We start from the raw sequence: 23,462 nt of genomic DNA, 5'->3' as shown, positions 1-23,462 counted from the left end.
CCCTATTTCCAAATAAAGTCACATTCTGAGGTCCCTGACAGACCTGAATTTTGGGAGGATGTTCCATGCACTACACTCTTCACCTCCCAAACCTTTACAGCTCAATAGAAAATATACCTGGTACTCATTATGAAATAGATTTCTTTTTAATTAATTGCACAGTGGTGTTCAATTAGTGTATTTATTTAAGTCCTTCTGTCGTGTAAGAGTTAGGATCGTACCTAATTCCATCAGAAAAGTTGAGTTGGATAATTTTTTGAAAGGCCTTACATTTTCTCTTTGTGATAACTTGTGTGACACTTTAGTCAAAGATAAGAATGCTAATTAGAAAGTCTCCTGAAAAAATAATCTTCTTCCTCTTAGGAGATACAGCTCCTGTCTTCAGTAGCTTTCCACGTCAGAGTCTCAACCTCTTTTGAGGTCTGCGACTTGTTTGCACCCATGAGAAGTACAGACTACTTTGATGCTTTTGAAAGGGGGAAAAATAACCCAAGCCACATTTGTGGTTTATGGATGCTAATTACTGCTACATTCAAATGTGTGAAGGAGGGGCCTATTGCTGGAGCGAGCTGGGAGAGACCAAGTCAGCCTCGCCTAGGCGCTCACTGAGGTTCCAGCGGTACTGCTCATACACGCAAATACGTGCTTCAAAAGGAAGTGCCTTTTTTTTTTTATCAAAATATTACATCTCTCAAGCCCAGATCAAGACCTGTCGCTCATGGGATGCAGGGGTTATCTTACAAAATCAGCAGTACTTTGCTGCAGAAGTTCACTCACAGGGGATTTCTGTACGTACTCACGATGGTCAGAGACACGTTAGGGCTTCTACTGTGTCAAACGGGTAAGTTGTGTTGGTGATAAAACCCAGACACCTCTCCTTGAATCTTTTTCACAACAACAAAAAAAATCTCTGGATTTTTTTTTTACCCAGGCTGTGTAGCATAGTGACCTAAAAGGAACTTATAGGAACATATTTGGCCACTGTTGTAATGCTTGACAGAAAAATGGGTCTTCCCACTGTCCTCAGTGGGTCCTCTGAGACTCTTCCCCTTCCTTTTGCTTTTCTTTAACCGTGGAGCTGTAGTACTGGGGCCTCGTTGCGGGGGAAGCAAGATGAGCGTGAAATACATTGGACTGCAGTGCAGTTGGTTAGCAGTATGTCTCATAGCATCGGCTCTTGCCAAGTGAGTCTTTATCTGCTTAAAGCGTCATACCAGCCATGGTGAGCTGGCCCACTGTGCACACTAGTGCAGCCTGGCAACCACAGGAAGGCGCTCTGCTGAGACACAAGTGAGGAGTTCCAGTGGTGTGCCAGAGTCAGATCGTATCCAGTTGTTAAACTTGCAGGAATTCTGTGAGCTGGCCGACTCCACATTGGTAGCTTGAAATGGGCCGTGGCATTTATACCACTGACATCAGCAAATGCTACAGCAAAAAAATCCCTTCCTCCATTCTGAGTTGGTTTTTCAGCATTTACCAGCACACCAGTGGACTGAGGAATAAAATCCTGTTCTGGCTCACTAGGTCATCATTTTTCATAATTTGTCAGAGGGGTTTTTTTTTTTTTTTTGTAATTTGCACAAAGGAGAATAGTTTTGGAGATGAGATGAGTATGTGAGATCTCTCTACAACATGGGAGGTAGGACTCAGAAATTTCTCTTTAAAATACGGAGCCACATCATTGTTAAGTTCATGTAATAAGGCATTTGGGCTAGATACTGTTAAAAAAACATAAAGCACAACAGTGAAGTTTAGACTAGATACAACTGACCATACATTACAATTTTAAAAGTCCTAAGTGATCCTGAGGCAGTTACTTCTGACCGAATCCCATCGCACGAGCATTTTAGCAGCTTGCCCCTGTCGCGGCAGGGATGGCGAGTGGACGGTGGGCGGCAATCACCAAGCCTGTGAGATCCAAATTCATACATGTTGCAAAGGGTCTCACTGAACTTTCTTGTCTCCCAAGGAGCTGGTGAGATGGCAAGAACAGAGTCGTCTTTAGTCTTATTCTTTTTTTATGCTACAGTTTGTAGTATACAGTAAATGCTCAGTATTTATCCATTTTTCTTTCTGCCTTTCCATCCACCCATTTATCCATTTATCCCCTGCATTGTTTCAAGTGCTCATTAAATCATCCCTGGTCTCCTAAAGGGAAGGGAAGCATCTGCGTACATCTTGCAGTGGGGTCCTTTGTAGCCGTGTTCTCCACACTGGGATCGATGGAAGACTTTCCAGGGGTTACATGAGTGTGTGTAATTTTAAGAAAACCAACAGCCAGGTCTCCAATTTCAATAAGTTCTGCTTTCTAAAGCCATCTGCCCTATAAGGCTGCTGTGGTTGAGGCTCTTCTTTCCCTCCTCCCTTTGCACACTGATTCTTCTGCACTCTGTGAAAGAAAGGCACGTCTCTCACCCGTCCCAAATCTTTCTTCTTTGCTCTAAAGTGTAAATACTTCCAGGACGCCAAACAAAGGGTCAATTGGAATTTTTTAAATCAAAAAACTTTCATAAATGCGTCCCCCCTCATCCATCTCATTAAGAGATACATTCCCCAAATTTTTACACTGATCAGGATTTGTAATATACCTTTATTAGTTTATCAGTTGTATGCTAAAAATTATAATAACTCAATCCAGAAGAAATTTTTTTTATTTTCTTCATTTATTTTTAGAGAGAAGGGAATGGAGGGAGAAAGAGGGGGAGAGAAACATCAGTGTGTGGTTGCCCTCTTGCAAGCCCCCTATTGGGGACCTGGCCTGCAACCCAGGCATGTGCCCTGACTGGGACTCGAACTGAAGACCCTTTAATTCGCAGGCCAGCCCTCAATCCACTGAGCCACAGCAGCCAGGGCTCAATCGAGAAGAAATTGTTAACACAGAACAGTTTATGGTGACGGAATTTTTTTATTTATCTATGTTGTCATGGAGACATGTGATAGGATGAGTAATAGAAGACAAGCATAGAAGAATAGTTTAAAAGGATAAAATGCTATGAGGAAAGTGAAATGAAAATAGAAATTCAAGGAGAAAACTGCTTTTATTAAAAAACTTATGTATTTTTAAATTTATGATGGAGTAGATCAAATCACTAATATTTACATTCCGCTAGATACATTTTGAAAGGATGCAATAACAGTTGAACCCATCCTTATGTACAATAAACAAAAATTGTTTTGTTTTAAATATTTAAGTTATGATGAAAGATTTAGATGTCAACTTTATATCCACTTAATGTTCACTCTGTATAAAAGAGAAACATAATGTTTCAAAATTCTGCTGAGGGTACTCGAACAAAAAAATGTAAAAGCTAACCATTGCCATACACAGAATATAAAGGATAGCTCAGAGGGGTTTTCGATTTAAACCTGAGCCTATTTACAGGTCTAACACAAAGATTCTGAACCTGATATCTCACAGTTTGAAAAACCTATTAAAACTTTGTGAAATATTTTGTTTATGGGCACACGTACATTTTTCTGGGCAAAGAGTACAGCTCTTCAAAGAGGTCTAAAACCCCGACAAGATTAGAAAGCCCTCACCAAAGTGTATAAGGTCTTAAGGCTTCCCGACTTTGCTGTTTTTTGCAATAGTTTCTTATGCCATGGGCTATAGAATTGCTTCCAATATAAACAATTTTGGTCCGGTTCTATATGGATATAAAATAATATATACTAGTTATGAAAAAAAACATGCAGTAGGCACAATCCCTCTTTCTTCATCACTGAGCTGAAACCTGACTTAGGGCGAGCTTTTGATTTTGTTCCTTGCTGATTCAAAAGCCTTTTCTTTTTCTTAATTTTGATGGGGAAAGTTGCAGATCCTTCATCCATAGTAAAATGCTGGACGAAAATTTGGAGAACAGTTTTTAATAGAACAGACATCACCTGCCCCTGACAATTCTGTTACGCAGTTTCTTCCAACATCTAATACTCAGCAGTCTCGTCGTAGGCTGGCCTAGTGTTCAGGCTTAGAATGGGCGAGATTACATTCAGAAACGAGTGAGAACACAGGAGTATTAAAGCTTTGGATTTTAAAGTGTCCCACACAGAACAGATGAATGAAGATGTCAGAGCCAGGCCTAAAGGAGGACGCTGGTAATCCACCCCTCGGTGTATAACCTTCAAACACCAATAAACAAGATTATCTGGATTTAACATGTGACCTTTCTCATTCTGACTGAGAGGTCCAGATGTTTTCTCATTCAGCTGCCTGGTTGAAATCTGCTGTTTAACCGACAATTGCAGTTGGATCTAGAATTGAGGTTGCAGGAGTGACGGTCTTAAAAACTAGACGCTGCCGTGCGCGGTGCTGTCTAAATAGTAGCATATGGAGGCCCAGGATTTAATCATTAAAAATAATTTGTGACCTTACCCTTAAAAGATTTGTTAATTATGTCAACTGAGTATGTAAAAATGGGATCATGGTCGGTATTTCACTAGATTAGTCAGTCTGGTGGCATTAAAAACATTGACAAGATTTGTGAGAACCAGCCTTTTCTGCACCTGTGTCTACAGAAGCAGAAATCCCTGACTTGCCTTTGCTCCCCGTTGTTAACCTCAAGGAAGTTCACAGCAGCCCTAGAGAAAATAGGAAAGGCTCTTAATTAGCTTCTCTCAAGTCAGTCTAGGCTCGAGGCCACAGTTCTCAGTCATCACAATTTGGACACAACTTAATGGACCTTTGTTACCTCTCTCCGTTGCTTGGGGCCCAGAACTATTTCTGGCATTTTTATGTGAACTGTTCCTTACTCATCATCATCCTGATTTTCTGGTTCTCATTCTTCAGGTTGTACTAGTTTTCTCTCTCTCTCTCTCTCTCTCTCTCTCTCTCTCTCTCTCTGAGACCATGTAGAAAAGATAATTCTTTATTTTCTCATGGTAGAACTAAACTCTCACATCCCTGAGTGAACCTCAGAGAGCTTCCCCATGGGCTTCACACTACTGCGGACGTGTAGGTCAGGGATAATGCTCATTAATTAAATAATAATCAAAGCCTAGTGAAGCACACTAAATTATTCACAAAATTGAAAGTGAGGCATAAAAGCACATAAAAAGCCCAAAATGTTACAAAGAAGTAATATAACTAGAAAATACGGATCTTTATGGATCTCAGCACAATTTGGAAGAGAGCAAAGATCAGTAGTTACTTAGGTGTTCTCTGAAGTTGATAACAGAGTGGTTAAGCATGGGAGATGTCCTGAAGCCAAGTCTTTCACAGTTCCTGGTTTCAGCCTCCTTTCCTATGCCAAGTAGTAGGGGCATCTTGCGTTTTTTAACATAACACTTAACTAGTTTCTTTGAAAAGGGCATGAAATCAGGTGTTTAGCAACGAAAGCAGTAAAGATAGCCTCGCGAGGATTTGTCATATGGAAGTAGTTCGATGGGCTAAACTAGCCCTGATGCTTCTTGTGATGGTTGGCGAATGCGTAGCTGGACTCGCCCCTCTGGAGACAGAGTCACTATCAGTGTAGCCGGCTATCAGTTGGTTTTTTAAAATCCTCTTAGGGTTTCGTTTTGTGTTTTTTTGAACAGCTTTAGTCTGGTTATAACTTACTTAAAGGTATGCAAGTAAGTTATACCTTTAAGTGTTCCCTGATTTTTAGTGAATTTATAGAATTGTGCAACTAGCACCTTGTTTTAAAACCTTTCTTTCGCCTCGTTGCAGTCAATCCCTATTGTATCCCTCTGCCACGGGCAGATTTGTGTCTCTATAGATTTACCGTTTCTGGCCGTCTCTTATAAAAGGAATAATAACAATATGTAGTCTTTTGCTTCTGGCTTCTTTCATGTAGCATAATGTTTTTTTTTTTTAAGTTTATTCCAATTGTTGCCTGTTTCAGTATTTTGTTTCTCTTTATTTCTGAATAGTATTCCATTGTATCGATATAGTACATTTTGTTTTCCAACTCATCAACACTCTGGTTGTTTACGTTTTTGACTGTGAGCATGTGTGGACATAGTTCTCATTTCTTTTGAGCAGATACCTAAGAGTGGAATTGCTGGGTTGTATAGGCAATTTATGTTTAATTTGATAAGAGACTGTCTATATTAGTTATCGATTGCTAAGAACAAATGACCCCAAACCTTGGCCTAAAGCAATCAAAATTCATGATCTCAGGGATACAGGCCTAGCTTCTGTGGGTCCTCTGCTCCACAGTGTCTCACAGGCCTGGCATCAAAGTATCGACCTGGACCGCGGTCTCACCTGAAGGCCTGACAAGGGAAGGATCAACTTCCAGACTCACTCGCACGATTGTCAGGATTCCCTTTTAATCTGGTCGTCTTATTCCTTGAGCGTGTCGGACGGAGGGCCCCCTTTCCTCACTGGAGGTCGGCCGGTAATTGCCTCCAGTTCTTGCCGTGTGCACTCCCTGGCTTTCTTCGTCGGAGAGGCAACAGAGAGAGGAAATGAGAAGAAGTGGGAATTACATCTTTTATAATGTAGTAACAGGAGTGATTTCCCATGACTTTTGCCATGTCCTATCAATCAGAAGCAAATCACCAGGTCCAACCCACGTTAAAGGGGAGGTTACACAGGATATGGAGTCTAGGAGTCGGGGACCATTGGGAACCATTTCAGAAGGGTGTCTACTCCACCACCAACCTTTTTCCCAAGTGGCTGCACCATTTTACATTCCCGCCAGCAGCACGCTGGGGTTCCGTTTCCTCCCCATCCTCACCAAAGACGATTGTCTTTTTGATGATAGTCATTCTAGTGGATATGAAGTGATAACTCATCGTGGTTTTAATTTGCATTTCTCTAATAACTATTGATGCTGAACATCTTTTCATTTGCCTATTGTTCATTTGTGTAATATCTTTGGTGAAATGTCAATTCAAATCATTTTCACAGTTTTAATTTGATTATTTGTCTTGAGCTGTAAGATATTTTCATTTATGAATCATGCTTCTGGTATCAAATCTAAGAAATCTTTGCATAGCCCAAGGTCACAAAGGTATTTATGTGTCAGCTACTACCCTAGGCTTTTATATACATTACTTTACCTAATTTAATTACTGTAACAACCTTGTTATGTGTAGATACTATCGTTGAAGAAATAAGAAACTTCACAGAAGTCAAGAGACTTGCTGAGATCAGACAACCAGTTAGTACAACTTGGACCTACGTTCTGTTTTACTCCAAAGCCCATGCTCTTTCTTCAGAACTTGAAAAAAAAAAAAAAGACATTCAAATCTATTTCCAGTGGGCAAAATAAGAGAGAAATACATATGGTCCCTTCCTTTAACTACCAGTACCCATTCTGATGCTATTTGAATACTGTTCGTAGAAATCTCTCTATCTGTGATCTTAAAAGTTGCCTTTGAAATGGAAAGGGGTGTGTGCTCCGGTCTGTTGGTTAGATTTCATTCTAGCTTTAATCTGCCAGACAAGATTTTCTCCACAGTTTCTGGTGGAGCTAGGATGCCTCTGCGTGCAGCCCTGAAGCGTTACTGGGCAGCTGTTAAACAGTTGTTAGACTTTACCCGAGGGGCGAGCATGTTTCAGTGCCAAGAGGGCTTATTCCCTTCTGTGCTTTTAACATCGCACACTCACCTAGGACAAGTCGGTGCTGAGTTTCTTCCCCGTTTCCTACTGCTCTGTTCCATTACTTGAAAACCAGAGACAGAGAGATGGAAGAAGCAGAGAGGAAGAAAAGCCTAAATAATAGGTAGCAGATCATAAATTTTATCTTCTTTTGTACATGTTTTGGTTTGTTTTTTTTTTCCCAGAACCTAAAACATTCTCTTTATTAGAAAAGATGTTAAGCCACGTTCCAAATCGAAAAGACTTGTTATAAATGGCCAAGTCCTTGGGCGTCCATTGGCTCCAGTGTGGCCACTGGAGAATCTTAGGTCTGTCCAAGCACTGAGTGTTGTTGCAGGCCGAACACACCAATCGTTAGTGTCGTCTGTCACTGGAGAGCCACGGATGGAATGTTCTGCTGCTGCTTTTTAAAGTGCAGCTTCTCGGACAAAATGTTGTGTGACGTGGTTTCGGATTTAGTACGAACGTCTGTTTTCATGGTTTGGAAAGGGTAACCCGTATCTCCTTGGAGGTGTCGCCTTGCAAATTTCATAAGGGACATTATTTCACTTTGTTGATAGAGCCCTTTAAAAATATTTGTAGCTCCTGTCTCAGCAGCCTGCCCCAACAGTCTCCGGTGCATATTTGGTTTTAATTAATTTAATGTTTTAAAAAAGAGCAAGAATCTTTTCATTCTTAATTGTTATACTTATTTTCCTTCTCTTCCAAAAACCCTGTATACCCTTTGGGTCTGGTTGGGGTACCTTAAGTTAGAAACACTATCTAGTGTTTTTCCTCTGCTGCGGCCTACCATGCTAGCCTTAGGCAAAATTATAACCTGTGCAATTTTTTAAAACAGTTCCAACCGTAATTTTGTACTTGATGTAAAGAACGGAATAATTATTTGCTCCCTCTATCCTTCTTGCCTTCTTTTCTTCCTTCCATTCACTTGGTAAGCACTCCCTGGGCTGTATGCCAACCACAGTGCTCAGGCTGAGGGTACAAGTGGGGTAATATTGACATGAAGCAGCCACCATGTGGAGGGGAGATGGGGAATATTGTAGGAGGAGCAGATTTAGAAAGGAAGTAAAAGGAGAGAAAAAAATGAGCTAGGTTGCAACTTGTTGAGTGTGAAACAAGTGTAAGAAATCCAAGAAATGATTGGAAGTGTCTGTTGGGCTCCGCAGGAAAGGCTAGGCTGGAAATACAGATTTGAGAGTCCTCAGCAACAAAAAGTTGGATTAGGATCCTATGTAGAGTGAAAACACAAAAGTTTCAAGAAAAAGACTCCTGGAAATCATTCACACCTGAGGAAAAAAAGAGGAGTAAATGTAGGAAATAAATAGATGAGGTAGGAATAGAACCGGGGAAGAGGTTCGAGAGGCAGGGGTTAGTCGGAGGCACAGTTATGCGATAAGAGAGGCAGGAGCCAGACCACTGCGGGCAAAGAAGGCAGCTGGAGAGCTGGCTGTCGCTGTGGCGCTTGGGCCTTTTTCTGGTGTGCCGTGAAGAGAAGCTGCGCACCACAGCTCGCCTCGGGAATGGCACCGACAAGTTAGGGAGTGCTATGCCAAGTTGCCATTACTTCTTCCCTGCCTGATCTTATTATCATTAAATTGGTTCAGCTTGCCCGCAGAGTTCATTCATTTATTTATTCACTCAATACCTATAGTAACTGGGACTTCTGAAAGGTTGTGGGGTCACGGATATTATTAAAGCCTGCCTCGAAGACCCTTCTTGTCTACATGGGTAACACACCTGTTGACCGCCATGTAACACTAACATACTGTATATACCAAGAACTTCTTAATGCGCTGGACAGAGAAGACTCTTTCGTCCCTCCCCCTGCCCAGGATCCTGGGTTTGGTATTGTGACAATGTTTTTTGTCAATTTTATTATATTCAGATGACAATTTTTGAATTTTTCTAAGAATTGTATTTTAATATGCTTTAAATCTTAAGTTAAATTCTGTTCAAAGAAAGTGAATATTCTATACAAGGACATTATGCATGAAAAGAAAGATTTTTTTCCCCCCTGGATTTATAAATGGAATGTATGCTAAGTGCACACTTTAGTCGATCCTCCATTATGCTGAGGCAACGACCAAAACCTTAACCTCATTAAATGTATTTTCATTCATTCATTTTCAGTGCATAAGAGTTATTTTCAGGATAATAGGTGGGTTAAATAAGCAATAAAAAAAGCTCAGAGTTAGAATGGGGAGAAATGAAAAAATACGCTTGTGTACTTCTTTATAGTTTAGAAGGAACTTTCACACATCATGGTTTTCAATCCGTACAACTCAAGATGAAGAATTCACCTGGTCCCATGATATCTGAAGAGTTTAGCCCAACTGAGCAGCTCAGACTTTATCTACTGCTGGTGTGTAGTGTATTCCTGTTGCTAAAAGCACTAAATCTCCTCTTGTTCCAATAGGAAAGCAAAAAATTGCACTGAAATTATTAAGCAAAATTTTTATTATGATGGCAACGAATGAGCTGCTTGATAGTCAGATAATAAGACAAAGATTAATGCCATTATAAAATTGAGGGTGGTTCCTTTGCAGCTAAGACTTTCTTCATGTTTTCATGCTAGTGCTCTTGCACTTGAAGTAATATGATTTCCTAATCACCAGTTTGGATTCTTTAAGGGCAAATTTAAAAGTCTATGTTTTAATGATAACTTAAACCAAACCAAATATTATACTGCTATCTCTTATGGTGCTGCTATTGAGATATTAACATTTTATTTCTTATTGGTCTGATTAACCTTTCACATTTGTTGTTTCCAACTTTAAAATGGGTATTTTTAAAATTACTGTATGTCATTTTAAATTTTGAAGAGAAAAATGAAAACCTAATGGATTATATAAATCAATGACCAAATGTTTCATTTTCTTGGAAGCTTTATAATTTTACTGGTTAGCAAACACTAAAACTTATTATTCCTTAGTTCTCAAAATATCATTGTTTTCTCCCCCTCCTCACTTTACACATAAAAATGTAAATTAGAAAATGAAAATGACCCATAATCTCAGTGTTCTTGTTCATAATACAAAGAGGCCATTGTGGGAAAGGAGTACAGACATTAATTTTATAAGGAAAACTGTTCTAGTTCATCTACTTGTGCCGCACTGGGTCATAGCAACGAACTCCATAGATTAAGTGCCTACAATCCATATATCTCCCATTTTGCTCTTTAGTGCTTGGAGCTTCTAAATCCTATTAACAGCTGTCAAAACCTGGTAAACTATTTAGATGCTTTCACAATTTGTTTAATTGGATAGTTAGAAAATGGCACGCTAGAAAAGCCCCCCCTCCCTTTCTTTTAGCCTGGCTGAACATCTGTAGCATTAGGGCCTCATTATCTCTGAATTGGCATAGCAAATCAGTGGCATCATTAAAATGCCACATTAAGATGATTAAGCTTCTTTGTTATCCAGTTGACTTTTGCATGAGCCGAGGATTTCACGGTTATGACCCCCACTCCTTGTAAAACACTTAAACAACACCGCCCTTTTGTGTCTGCCCTAACAGCCTCTGTCTCGTTTGCTCCCGTCTCTGGCAAACTTAAGGCTATTACTCCAAACTTTGTCCTTCTTTGAGTTGGATTCTGAGATCTCGTGGCTCAGAGTGGAAATTCAGAGCCCCCTTTTTACACTGGGAAATTCCTACTGACAACATGCTGTCCGAGACACCCAGGTTGCCTGTTCTGTTTGCCATCTTTGCTGGGTTCTTCTCTCCAACCGAGCATTTTATGTGCCTGTAAAAACAAACTGAGGCACAGTTGGCTGAGACGGCTATTGCCCCTGAAGGATTTAGATGTTGGATCCTTTCCAAGACCCATTGTTTTTGCAATGTCTCAGGTGAAACCAAAAATGTCTACTCTGGAGTGCAAGCCTTTCATGTGATAACCATCACCCCAGGAAATGAAACCATGTGCATCAGCCCCGGTGAGCCAAGCCTTTGTTCTCGTCAGCCTACAAAATTCTCTCTGGGGTGTGTGTGTTAGCGTGTGTCGCCTTCCTAAGAAGCTCCAGAACGTAGACAAAGATGGGAGCAATTGCACCCCAGAGTAGCTCCTTTACGAAGAAGTTCAGTTTAATCTAATTTTCTATGGGTTAGATTCAGTTTAGACATCTTCCCTTCCCACCCCCCACCCCCCAGGGAATGTTTAGCAATTACCTTTATCAGCAATTTGTGGTTTGGTATGTCCTTCTCTCCACAAGTTCAATGATAACAAATTTATTCAGGAAGCCTTTGACATTTTTTATTTTGGTATCTATCATACAAACAAGTAGGCGAATATAATTTCATGTGTAGATTAAAGAGTAACAAAATAAGTACTCATGGACCCACTACCTGGCTTAAGAAGTGAAATGTTGCTAAGGCCTAGGATGATTCTTGATGGTCTGTCAGGTGGCAGTTTTAGTTGTGTGTCTAAGAAACCTGATAAGGTTACAAGAGACTGGAACTTACAAAATTAAAATGGGAGATCATTCACATTACAAAAGGTGCTTCACTTTATAAAAGACTTCCGGATGCTGTGGGGCAGCTCCTCAAGTACACTCAAGTATTTCTTGCCAGATTTTAAAGATGTTCTGCATTCAGGTGTTGCCAGTCACTGACAACTGAAAATCAATGAAACATGAAAATAAACATCTCCGAATGTATGATGTAAATCTGGGACACGATATTCCTGGTGTTACATGTGACATGAACACAGCGACTACTTAAGGTGAATCTGTGGAAGTGAATAACATCATGCTAAGTATAAAGTAGAATGAGGTAGATACAGGAGAAAGCACAGAAACAGCATTTTTTTTCTAGTTTAGGGTATCAAGGAAGACTGCATGGAAGAAAAGCCATTGAAAGAGCATCTTGAAGTTGGACTAGAAGGTTGATATGGGGGAAAGACTGGAGAAGTGGCTTGGGACAATGCAATTTGTCACATTGCTGCTGTGCTCCTCAAACTCCAATGTGCAGAGGAATCCTTGTGGATCTTGATAAAACGTTAATACAGATCCAGCGGGCCAGGGGTGGGCCTGAGAGTCTGCGTGTCTAACAAGCTCCCAGGGGATGCTGGAACTCCTGATCCAAGGGCCTCACTTTGAGTAACAAGGTCCTAACCTAGGGGAAAGGATGATTCCAGGAGGCAAGCAGGGCCAGGGCTGGTCCTGGACAGGCGCTTGAATGTCTCGCTAAGGAGTTTGGACCTTACTCTGGAAGCAAAATGAAATCATTGCAAATATCTGAACTAGGGGTTTAGTGCAATACGATGGTTAATTTGGTAATAGGATACAGTATAAATAGAGGCCACATACTCTATGGACCAGGTAGGAAGCTGATGCAGTGAAATACTAATACACTAAGTATTTATTCTGTATGGACTCTGTGTAGAATGCTGTCAACCTCTAGAGCAGTGGTTCTCAAACTCCATGGTGCACAAGATTTACCTGGAGAGCATGTTTTTAATGCATATTCCCAATTAGTAAATCTCCGCTGAGACTCCCAAAATTTCTGTTTTAAAACTACATAATCTTTGGTCTTACCTATATCCGTTAAGCAGTGTTATAGGGGATACTAAGTTAAAACAAAACAATCACAAACACACACAAAAAACCTGTGTATCTTCTGACCTCAGATAGTCTTCACGGCTATATGAGAGACGAGGCGAGTTTATCAGTAACTCACAGAAAGGAGGTATAGGTCATTTTGCAGGTGGGGGAACCAGGGAAGCCATAGTGGGGGGTAGAGAATGGCCTATCAGTTTGATCTTAAAAGATGTGTAGGATTTGGACCTGGGGCAATGTTGGGAAAGACCTTTTAGGCAGTGGAAATAATAACATCAAGAATACTTAGAAGTTGTTTAGTTTGGTTAAAGCTATCTGAGGAATCAAAACCAATATTACAAAGATAGGTTGCGGCCAGATGTTGAAAGTCTCTTTTAAAGTCTTTGTTTCTCAGTTTGGATTTTATTTTGTTGGTGATGTAGAATATTGAGGAATTTTAACAGGGCCATGATATGCCAGGAGCTATCATTTAGGAGGAATGCTATGATGGTAATGCACAGGACGAGCTGGAAAGGAGAGAGAAAGGAGGTAGGAAGGACAATGTGGAGGCTGCCACAGTAGATCTTGGAACGGGAAATCGGGTCTGAGATTTAGGATAATGCGCATGCAAAACAGTGGGGAGGAGAAGCAGACTGGAGAGAGAGTACAAAAACAGAACCAACAGGTGATTGAATGTGGGGCAAAACAAGAGGAAGGAAAGATGACTGTAAAAATTCTGGCCTGAGTAATTGAGAAGTTACTTAGGAGGCCTTTGGGAAGAGCGGTCTGAGGAAGGGGAGAGAGATTACACCTGGAGATGTATATAATTGGGGATTATTCATACAAAATGCTACTTGAAACCTTAAGAGTAGATGAAGTTGCCATAGGGGAGATGGATAGAGGGAAGAAAAAGGAGAGTTAAGGACAGTATTTAGGAAGCAGAGGCAGGAAAAAGAGCTAGAAAGAAGCAATCCACAAGGAAGGGAAAGAAGGAAGTTGCGGTGAGGAAGTAGAAGTGTAGAAGAACAGGGAATGGTGACCTATAGCAGGGGCTACAGGGAAGCTGGGGAGCAGAGCACACGAAAGGCCATTGGATTTAGGAATCAGGAGATTGTGGATTTTCAGGGGAGCAGATTCAGTGAAGTATGCAGGCCGAAGCCAGATGAAGGGAATTTTACATCAGTTTTGAGGCTGTAGAGGAAGTAGGCATAGATGACTTTTGTAGTGAATCTAGAAAACAATGTTGACAGAGGAGGAGCGTAAATGCGATGAAATGAGAGGCCAAACTAAATTGCAAAGGGAATGGAAGAGGGGAGTTGCGGTCTAGACAGCCTGAGGACCTGGAATCCGCAGGTCCCGGGGGCTGACTGGGCAGGAGGGTTGAAAGGAAAAGAATTCGGGCTTCAAGACTTGCAGACTGGAAAAAGGAAGATGCCATTTTTAACTATTAAAAAGTCATGCATTAAAAGCAGGTTTGGGTTCAAAGCGGACAAGTTTGATTTTAGACATGTTTATTGATATTTCCAAGAGATAGATAGTAAGTAGAATGCCTTCCTTTCCTCTGTTCCCGTAAATCTTCCTCCCAAGGGAGAGATGAATCTCTTCACTAGAGCAGACTAGTGTCTTCCCTGGTCGTTTCGGTGAACTATATTTGGAAACTGGGTGCTAAGCCCAATCTCTCGTTTGTGTCTTAGATACTAATGCATGCTAATATTTAACCCTGTTAACCTTCACATGGTAAACCCTAACGAAGTGTTGATCTGTAACTATATGGAGGGGCCATGCAGAGATCTTTTATGTAAAACTGGTAAGACACTAAGGGCAAACCAACAACTATACCAGGAACTCTTCAAGTCCAGTAAGTCCAAGAAACTTCCCTAAAGCCTGTCCATGACTCTCATGCTTACCCTTGGGCCCCTTGGTCTCAAACACTGCCTTCCTTGTTCTATAGCTAAGTCCTAAGGACAAGCGCCAAGATTTTATCTTGAGCCTGGTAGGTGTATCTTGAGTTCTAAGACAAATTTACTAAAATCCTGAGGGAAGGAGCAACTAACTCTGTCCTGTTCTATGTTTTCACAAAGACCCAACACATTGCCCTTACTTATTTTTAATTGTCACTGACCACAGAAAGCCCTGAGTCTGTTCACATTAACATTTTATAACCAAAATTAAAAGGATTTTTTTTTGCTGCTGGTCCTTTTCTATCTGCTGTTTTTGGTTTTCAGTAGCTGATGTTTTCCGTTGAGGTTCTTTTAAACGCCTACATGCAAACTGAAGAGCACTCAAGCTTTGGTGGGATATCACCCACAGCTGGAGTGATGGAGGAAGAGAGGAGAGCACACGCCTCAGGTGCATCCTTCTCTAAAAAAAAAAATGTTTTTTTAAACAAAAATCACTTAAGCAGACAAATTCCATCTGAAAGCAGGTGAGACCTGCCCAGAGAAAGAAAGGATTGAACCTCTTTCCATCTAGGAAATGGATATTAATTGCTACACACTCCAGATGCGTAAGAGGGACAAACCTGAAACACGTAGGACTTACCCTACAGCCCTACGTCTCTTATAATCAAAGAGCGAGAGGTTGTGAACCATGAACTGTGGTGAGAAGCAGTGCAACGGGGTTGCAGTGATGGCTCCTCTGTTGGTGGTTAGGCCCTGTCTTGCTCTATTAAGCAAACACAGTTAATATAGATGAAAGGTAACCTTGATAGAAGTGAAAATTGAAACTTGGTTGAAGGTAGCAAGCCAGGCACAGCTGCAGTTGTACTTCCTCCTGTGTGGCAACAGGAGCTGCACTCACTGGTGTTTTTGAAGGGATGTAGTTTTTTAAAAATATCTTTCCTTCAGAGCGTTTTTGGATTTTACATCTACACCACTGATGGGAGAATGTGTAATATGTTAGTAATAAGCCACTTAGACTTCGTGTGTCTACTGTGAGAAGTCAAGTCCAAGTTCAGCATTCTAATCCTATCTGTTATTAACTGGCTATGTAACCTTAAACAAATCACCGAAAACATCTCTGTTCCCAAATTTCCTTATTTGAAAAACAAGAGAGTTGGATTAGACGATCTCTAAATTTCCTTCCAGTCCTGATATTCCATTCATTTATGACTCCTCATGGGGAAGTATGACTTCCAATCTCTAAAAATGAATGTTTGGAAAAAGTAAGCATTTATGCAGCATGTTTTACATATGAAAATCCCTTATAAATGTTTATTATTATCACATCAGGCAAATATTTAGGTTTGGTTAGTGTCGGTACACAAAGTTGCCTCCTTCATTCCTTATGTTCTTCAGTTTAAGAGTGTGACGACTCTTTTTAGGGTAGTACCTGGTCAGCCAAGTCACTTGGACCAAACCCTCCTCCCTGTCCCGTCCTACAATTCTGGGATCGTGAGTTCAGCCCTCCCTAACTTGGATATAGGTGCCCTTCCCCTTGCTCGGGTTGAGCTCCATTTACCTATGGCAATGAAAGTGACTCTTTAGAAGGTTGTGTTAAAGAATTACTTCTCCTTTTATCTTTCTCAACAGTATTTCACTAGTACTGCCAGCTTCCTCTACTTTCAATGTCTCTTTATCAGTTTCAAGAGAGGTAGATAAGACTCCTGTTAGCAGTTCATCTACATGGAAGGGGAAGAAGCAAAGCATGGCTTAAAGTCAGAAAAACAATAGTAACTATTCAACTGTCCATCTTAGTGGCTTAAATTGGATGCATTGGACGAATTAAAACAGTATTCTCTTCCTGCAACCAAAGAGCACATCACCTTACCTTTTCGCTGAAGCCACCAAAAAAGGTACTAGATCTGAAAACCTTTCTTCTCCCCCAGCACTGGACGAGAGTTGCTCAAAATGCATGTTTTCATAGTTGCTTTGAGAAGGTGTAGCTAGAATCTATTATCTCTAATTTTCTGTGTGTGTTGTGTTTTCCCCTGACTCTGGTTCTGAATTCCAATGATGAGTGATCATCTTAATCGCGTTTTCTTGTTTTCGTGTGTGTATAATATTATGCTAGCTTCATTTGGTATTTGTCAGTTGCGGGTCTGCTCTCTGAGCTGCTTTGAGAGATCCAAATACAATCATCGTTCATTTCTTGCATTTTCCTCCCCGCAGACGATTCAATGAAAGTGAAAGATGAATACAGTGAAAGGGATGAGAATGTTTTGAAACCAGAGCCCATGGGAAATGCAGAAGAGCCTGAAATTCCTTACAGCTATTCAAGAGAGTATAATGAATATGAAAACATTAAGTTGGAGAGACATGTTGTCTCGTACGATAGTAGCAGGCCGACCAGCGGCAAGATGAACTGCGATGTGTGCGGATTATCCTGCATTAGCTTCAATGTCTTAATGGTTCATAAGCGGAGCCATACTGGTAAATAGTCTCCTCTATCCATTTTTCTGAAAACTGTCCTAACGCAGCCGTGTGGGAAATGAAATGGTGGAATGTGGGACGACTTTTGATTTTTTCATTGATTTTTTTGCTATAATTCTGATGTATCTCTCCCTTTCTGCATTTCCATTTATCCAGTAATTTTTATTCCTGCTTCACAATGCATTTGGCAAGCATGCAAATGTTATGAATAATAAAAAAAAAAAACCCCAGAACTATAGAGAGCAGTGTTCTGGGTCAGCCAAATATTTCTTTTTTCAGTTAATAGGTAGGACTTGAATTGTGTGATATACTTCTTAAGCATCTTTCTTATATTTTTGCATAACTTTTATAAAAAGCAGATCTTATTATATTGGGTTCAAAATTGGTAGATGAAAGGATATCGTTTTTATTACCAGTTTTAAAAAATTTATCTTCAGACAATAAACAGTCTATAGAAATGCATAAAAATATGAGTCCCACTGAGTCCAACAGATTCCATCTGTTATGAATCCTTTTAAAAGAAGCATTTCTGGCCCTCAGGAGCTTATTAGAACTTGAGTTTGTGGCTCTTTTTTTCCAGATTGAGATTATATTTAAAAACATTGCTAAGTAATGTGAAAATTTACATCTAGAGCTACTCTTGTTTTTATTTATTTTATTTTATTTTTTGCTCTGATTCAAGACAAGATGACAAGATAATGCCTAAAATAGCCTGGCTAGGTGATAGGTGAGTTCTTTCTCTTCTAGAGGGAAGTTTCCCTAAGGAAGTCTTACGTTTGCCTAGAAATACAGCTCCCAGCTGATCCCAATAAGAACAGAGCTGTCTAAAATGAGCTTTTGCCAAAGGCGTCTAATCTGTGCATAGGCTTCACCACTTGCCAGTGATCAGAAATCTCCTTTTTGTCGTTTTTAAAGGTGAACGCCCATTCCAGTGTAATCAGTGCGGGGCATCTTTTACTCAGAAAGGTAACCTCCTCCGCCACATTAAACTGCACACAGGGGAAAAACCTTTTAAGTGTCATCTCTGCAACTACGCATGCCAGAGAAGGGATGCGCTTACAGGTCATCTCAGAACACATTCTGGTAAGTGAGCGCAATGAGCATTCCCTGTCCAGTACGCGTAAGCTCCTCAGTGCCCACTGCGGAAACTAGAAGGAGTGAAGTAGGGAGGCGTTCATCCGTCATCCCTGTTCTGAAGGGTTACAACAGCAGAGACCTCTAGGGCTAATTACACTTCCATTAAGGCATTAATTGGTCTCCGTCTGGCTCATTGGGGATGATCATCCTTGCTGCCCCGGAGAACAACACACACAGGAAGAGCCTGCCCTATAAAAGCGTCTTTTTCATTTTTGGGTTTTGCCTTTTTAATTCTGGTGAAAAAAATTATGGCCATCAGTATTTTCTTATGGGAAACTTTATTAAAAGATTATTTCCCTTAAAACACACACACACACCTTTCATTCAAAAGTCTGGACAAGCCAATGTTGTATAGTTTATACATTATTTTAAACTAGAAACTGGGTATAGATCATTGGTAGGTGGTGTTTTGGGCCATTCTGGGCTAATTTTTTTTATTGAAATATAAGTATCATCTCATTAGTTTTGGTGTACATGAGCTAAATTTCTTAAACCCAGCTTTCTTCTTCATTGGCCTATTTATTTTTAATCTCTAAAAGAGAAACAGCAGTCAGAATGATTAAAAACCAATGTCTTCTCTTGGTATATTTTACTTCTTATTTTAACCAAACAAGGTAATACATTTGTTTTTAACATGTAGAATTTCCCTCCTAGAAAAAGAAAACTGACTTTATTTTTCAAATTTGGGACCTCATGTTCTTGATGTTATCTGTCAAAATTTTAATTGAAGAAAAAAAAGAGTTTTGTTTTTAAGTCAATCCACATACTGCTTTGACTAAAACCCAACCCCAGGTCCTCAGCTGGTCACAGTTCAGAGACCACGGATTAATCAAGTCAACCCCAACGAAATCCACCGTGAGACGTCATAAACAGATACATAGCAAAAGAAGGGGTTTTGTTTACAACTCAGTGTTCAGAGTAATGAATTAAGGCTGAGTTTGGTCCAAAAAGTTAGAACAGTTCTCTTCTGTTGCTTTTTTCAAGGCAGAGCCAATAGTAGGTAGTTATTTTTAAGACAGATTTTACCAGACACCAATTTACGCAGAAACTTAACATTTTTAGCCCTAGCAAACCTACGTTTATCTTAATTTGGGATTCCATAAGGATCTTTGAGCGCTTTAAGTCCCAAAGGCTCTGTCTTAAACAAAGCAAGAGGATTAGAAAATTTTAAAATCTCAGTTTCTAAAACTCACAAATTTATAGAGCACATTTTATCAACAGGTCAGAAGGGCCAGCCCTACACAGAGTTGAAGTTATTATTTACATATTTTAAGCAATAGTGCTTTGGGAAGAGTTGGGACAATAAAGGGCCTGAATTATATGGATGAAGTTTTGCGGAAACCTTTGGGGGTTTTTTTGTCTTAGAAATTAAGATGAAGTCATTTTTACAATTCTTATTTCTAGTATTCAAAAATATCCTCAGTTCATCACTCCGTTTTTATTGATTTAGCCTAGACTTTGGCATAGCCACTTGGCAAGGAGGGGCTGAATTTAAATATGTCGATGCTCTGAAAAGGCCATCAGTTTCTAGCGGAATGGCTGACTCCCGCACTCTTCACGTACAATCCGATGGATGTCACGCCATAAGCAAGTGATCTCTTCCTATTTCATTCTTAAACCGCACCAACTTCCTTGAAGAATAAAAAGGCCCCATATTGTTTCCTAAAGAAGCAAGATTGGATCTGGAGCCAAACCGCCACGTTCCGTGCTAATCATTAAATCCACATCCTTTCATTGATGACAGGTGGCTTTCCTTTCGAAGAATAGTGGAATATAATAATCCACCATAAACCATAACCCTATGACGTCACTTTACCAAATTCAGAGTAATGCAGCTGCAGAACTATCCCAGTTCTCTGGCTGCGCTCAGCAGTCTCCTTCCCAGCGGGCAGGCAGGTTTCACAGAGCTCCAATGCACCCCCTGTCCTGTAACCCTGCGGGTCACCGAGTGCCCCCTGTGCTCTCCTTATAGTTGAGAAACCCTATAAATGTGAGTTTTGCGGAAGGAGTTACAAGCAGAGAAGTTCCCTCGAGGAGCACAAGGAGCGCTGCCGGACATTTCTACAGAGCGCTGACCTGGGTGAGACCGGTGAGTTCGTGCAGCGCACCTTCTGCACGCGTTTAGTGAGCAGCTGCCGTTCTGGGCGGTGGGACGCAACGGTAAATAAGAACACCGAAAAATCCCGCCCTCGGGCGTGCATGTTTCCATGGGGGAAGACAGACCATACACAAAGTAAATGAGTAGCTAATACTAGAAGGTAGTAAATAGTATCAAGAAAAATGCTGGGCCCGGGGAAGATGAATAGGGTAAGAAGGATCAGATATATGGTGATGGAAGGAGACTAGGCTTTAGGGGGTGAACACACAGTAGAGTATGTGTCACCTGATGTGGGGACTGCCTGAGGGAGTGGGGGGTTGCTGGGTGGGGCGGGGGTGGGGAGGGAAGGGGGAAAACTTGGGACAACTGTAATAGCATAATCAATAAAATATAATTAAAAAAATAAATAACAGAAAAATAAAATTGTACACCTGAAATTTATAGAATGTTATTAACTGATGTTACTCCAATAGATTTAATTTAAAAAAATAAATGAATTGAAAAAAATGAAGTAAGTACTGGGAAGGCTTCAAAAGGGATGCGGAGAGAGCCTTGAAGAGAACTAGAAAAGAGCAAGCACAAAGGTCCTAGGGCTTGAAGGAAATGGGAAAGTAGATCTTATAAGGCCTTGTAGGCCATTGAAAAAGCTTCGACTTTTACTCTAAGTGAAATTGAAAATCTTCAGAGGGTTTTGAACGGAAGTAACATGATTGGATGTCTCCTTTGAAAAGAATCACTCCACTTGCTATTGAGAATAGATGGTATTTGGGGCGAGAATGGAAATTAGAGTCTGATTAGGAGGCCATTGCCATCATTCAAGCAAGAGAAAACTGTGTCTTGGTTGTGGGAGGAGCAGTGAGAAGTGTTCTAATTCTTAAATATATATAAACGTAGCACCAGTAGGGCCTTCTAACAGATCGATGTGGCCTGTGAGGAAAGGTGCTGTTGCCGTGAACTGAAATAGCAAAGATTGAGAGCAGAGCAGCTTGAGGGTGGCTACGGCACAGTTGACTAAATCTGCAAGGGTTTTCTTTGCGCAAGGCCCCCAAATCGTATACCTGTCTAGTCATAAGATTGTTGTGATGCTTATGTTTGGCTTTGGGAATTTCATATTTTAGTCAGTGTTTTGAACTATATGCCTAATGCTGATTGGTTGAAACACTAGATTCAGCCCTGGCTCATGTAAGGTTCAGTGGGTTGAGTGCCAGCCTGTGAGCTGAAAGGTCGCTGGTTCGATCCCCAGTCAGGGCACATGCCTGGGTTGCGGGCCAGGTCCCCAGTTGGGGGTGTGCAAGAGGCAACTGGTGTATGTTTCCCTCTCTTCCCCTCTCTCTGAAAATAAATAAATAAAATCCTAAAAGAAGAAAATAAGAAACACCAGATCTTTGCCATATATCAATTGGGGTTTTATTTCCGTTTCATTCTTCAATCCAAACAGCCTGAAACTTTGCTGTGTCCCATCTCTGCCACTGTCCTTTGTTTCAGCCTGTTGTCCATCAGCCCGGGTCTGTAGCTTGGGTTGTCTGACTTTTTTTTTTTTTGGTCACTCGAACGACTCGCTTAGGTGCAAGTCCTCATGAGATGTGGTGTTTGACAGCTGTAGTTGCAGCTGAATAGTTTGCACATTCTGAAACAGAAAGATTACAAAAAGATGACAGAAATAATGTGAAACTCAGGGAAAATGGAGTGGAAATCATGAGCAGTTGAGCTGCACCCGTTTTGAGTGAGAGGAAGCTTTTGTTGTAGATAAAGCCTATTTTCTGGTGTTAGGAGCCGGCCAACTGAATTCCGTTGGTTTATACTGCTTCTGCTTTTTATCCTGATGGCATCTTTGGTTTTATCAAGGAGTTGGATTTCCTCCTTATTTCTAAAGAAAAATGTTTACTTTCTGCAAAAGAAACCCACCCAAAATGTGGGTTTTGATATCTGAAGCAACGTGCTAAGGTTAGTCAGGCAGTACCTGCGTATCTTTACCTGTAGCTTCATATTTCAGACAAGGGACAAAGCTCTTACTGCGAGAAACCCCCAAGTTATGAACATCTATTATATTATAAGTAGATCATTAATATTTAAAGCTAGAAAGTTTAAAGAGAGGATCCAATCCTACCTTCTCATTTTAGAGATCAAGAAATTGAGACTCGTCAAAAATTCAGTGATGGACTTAAAAGTCACTAGAACTTTCATTGTCATGATTAGCTATCTTTTTTATTTTCAAAAATGTATGGAAGAGACAATTCACCCACCATAAAACTCATATTTTTAAAGTGCCCGATTTAGTAGTTTTTAATACATTCACAGAGTTAAACAGCCATCACCACTATCCAATTCCATAACATTTCGTCACCCTCAAAAGAAACCCTGTCCCCTTTAGCAGCCACTTCGCCTCCTCCAGCCCCTGGCAACCACTGACCTGCCTTCTGTCTCTATGGATTTGCCTATTCTGGCCTCTTCACATAACTGCAATCATACAATGCCTGGCCTTTGATACCTAACTTCCTTCACTGAGCATAATGTGTTCGGGGTCACCCACGTTCTGGCACGCGGCAGCACTGCATGTCTCTTTATGGCTGAATAATATTCCGTTCTATGGACTTACCGTAGGCTGTTTATCCACTCACCAGTTAGTGGACAGTTGGGATTTTTCTACTTCTTTCAACTTTTGGAAAATAGGGCTATATTTTTAAAAGGTTGTAAATTATCTGGTTAGTAAAAGAATATAATAACACACATACTAATAGACATATACATATGCATACATGTGTGTCTTGAGTCTCCTGGAA

At 40.6% G+C, this 23,462-nt stretch overlaps 1 protein-coding gene across 3 annotated transcripts in view; it reads left to right on the top strand.

Moving 5' to 3' along the window:
* Window positions 1–23,462, top strand: part of IKZF3 (IKAROS family zinc finger 3) — a 78,546-nt gene that overhangs the window by 33,479 nt on the left and 21,605 nt on the right. For 2 of the 3 annotated variants that reach the window (XM_053911583.1, XM_053911582.1), the window contains exons 4-6: window positions 17,187–17,447; window positions 18,363–18,530; window positions 20,557–20,673. In XM_053911583.1, coding sequence (XP_053767558.1) covers window positions 17,187–17,447; window positions 18,363–18,530; window positions 20,557–20,673 — 546 coding nt within the window. Of the gene's footprint in view, window positions 1–16,660; window positions 16,871–17,186; window positions 17,448–18,362; window positions 18,531–20,556; window positions 20,674–23,462 lie in introns of those variants that run through there. The other variant, XM_053911584.2, reaches the window with a different exon arrangement.

This window comes from Desmodus rotundus, chromosome 9 (genome assembly GCF_022682495.2).
Source record: "Desmodus rotundus isolate HL8 chromosome 9, HLdesRot8A.1, whole genome shotgun sequence".
Lineage (NCBI taxonomy): Eukaryota > Metazoa > Chordata > Mammalia > Chiroptera > Phyllostomidae > Desmodus > Desmodus rotundus.
This window is presented reverse-complemented; position numbering and strand designations above follow the sequence as displayed.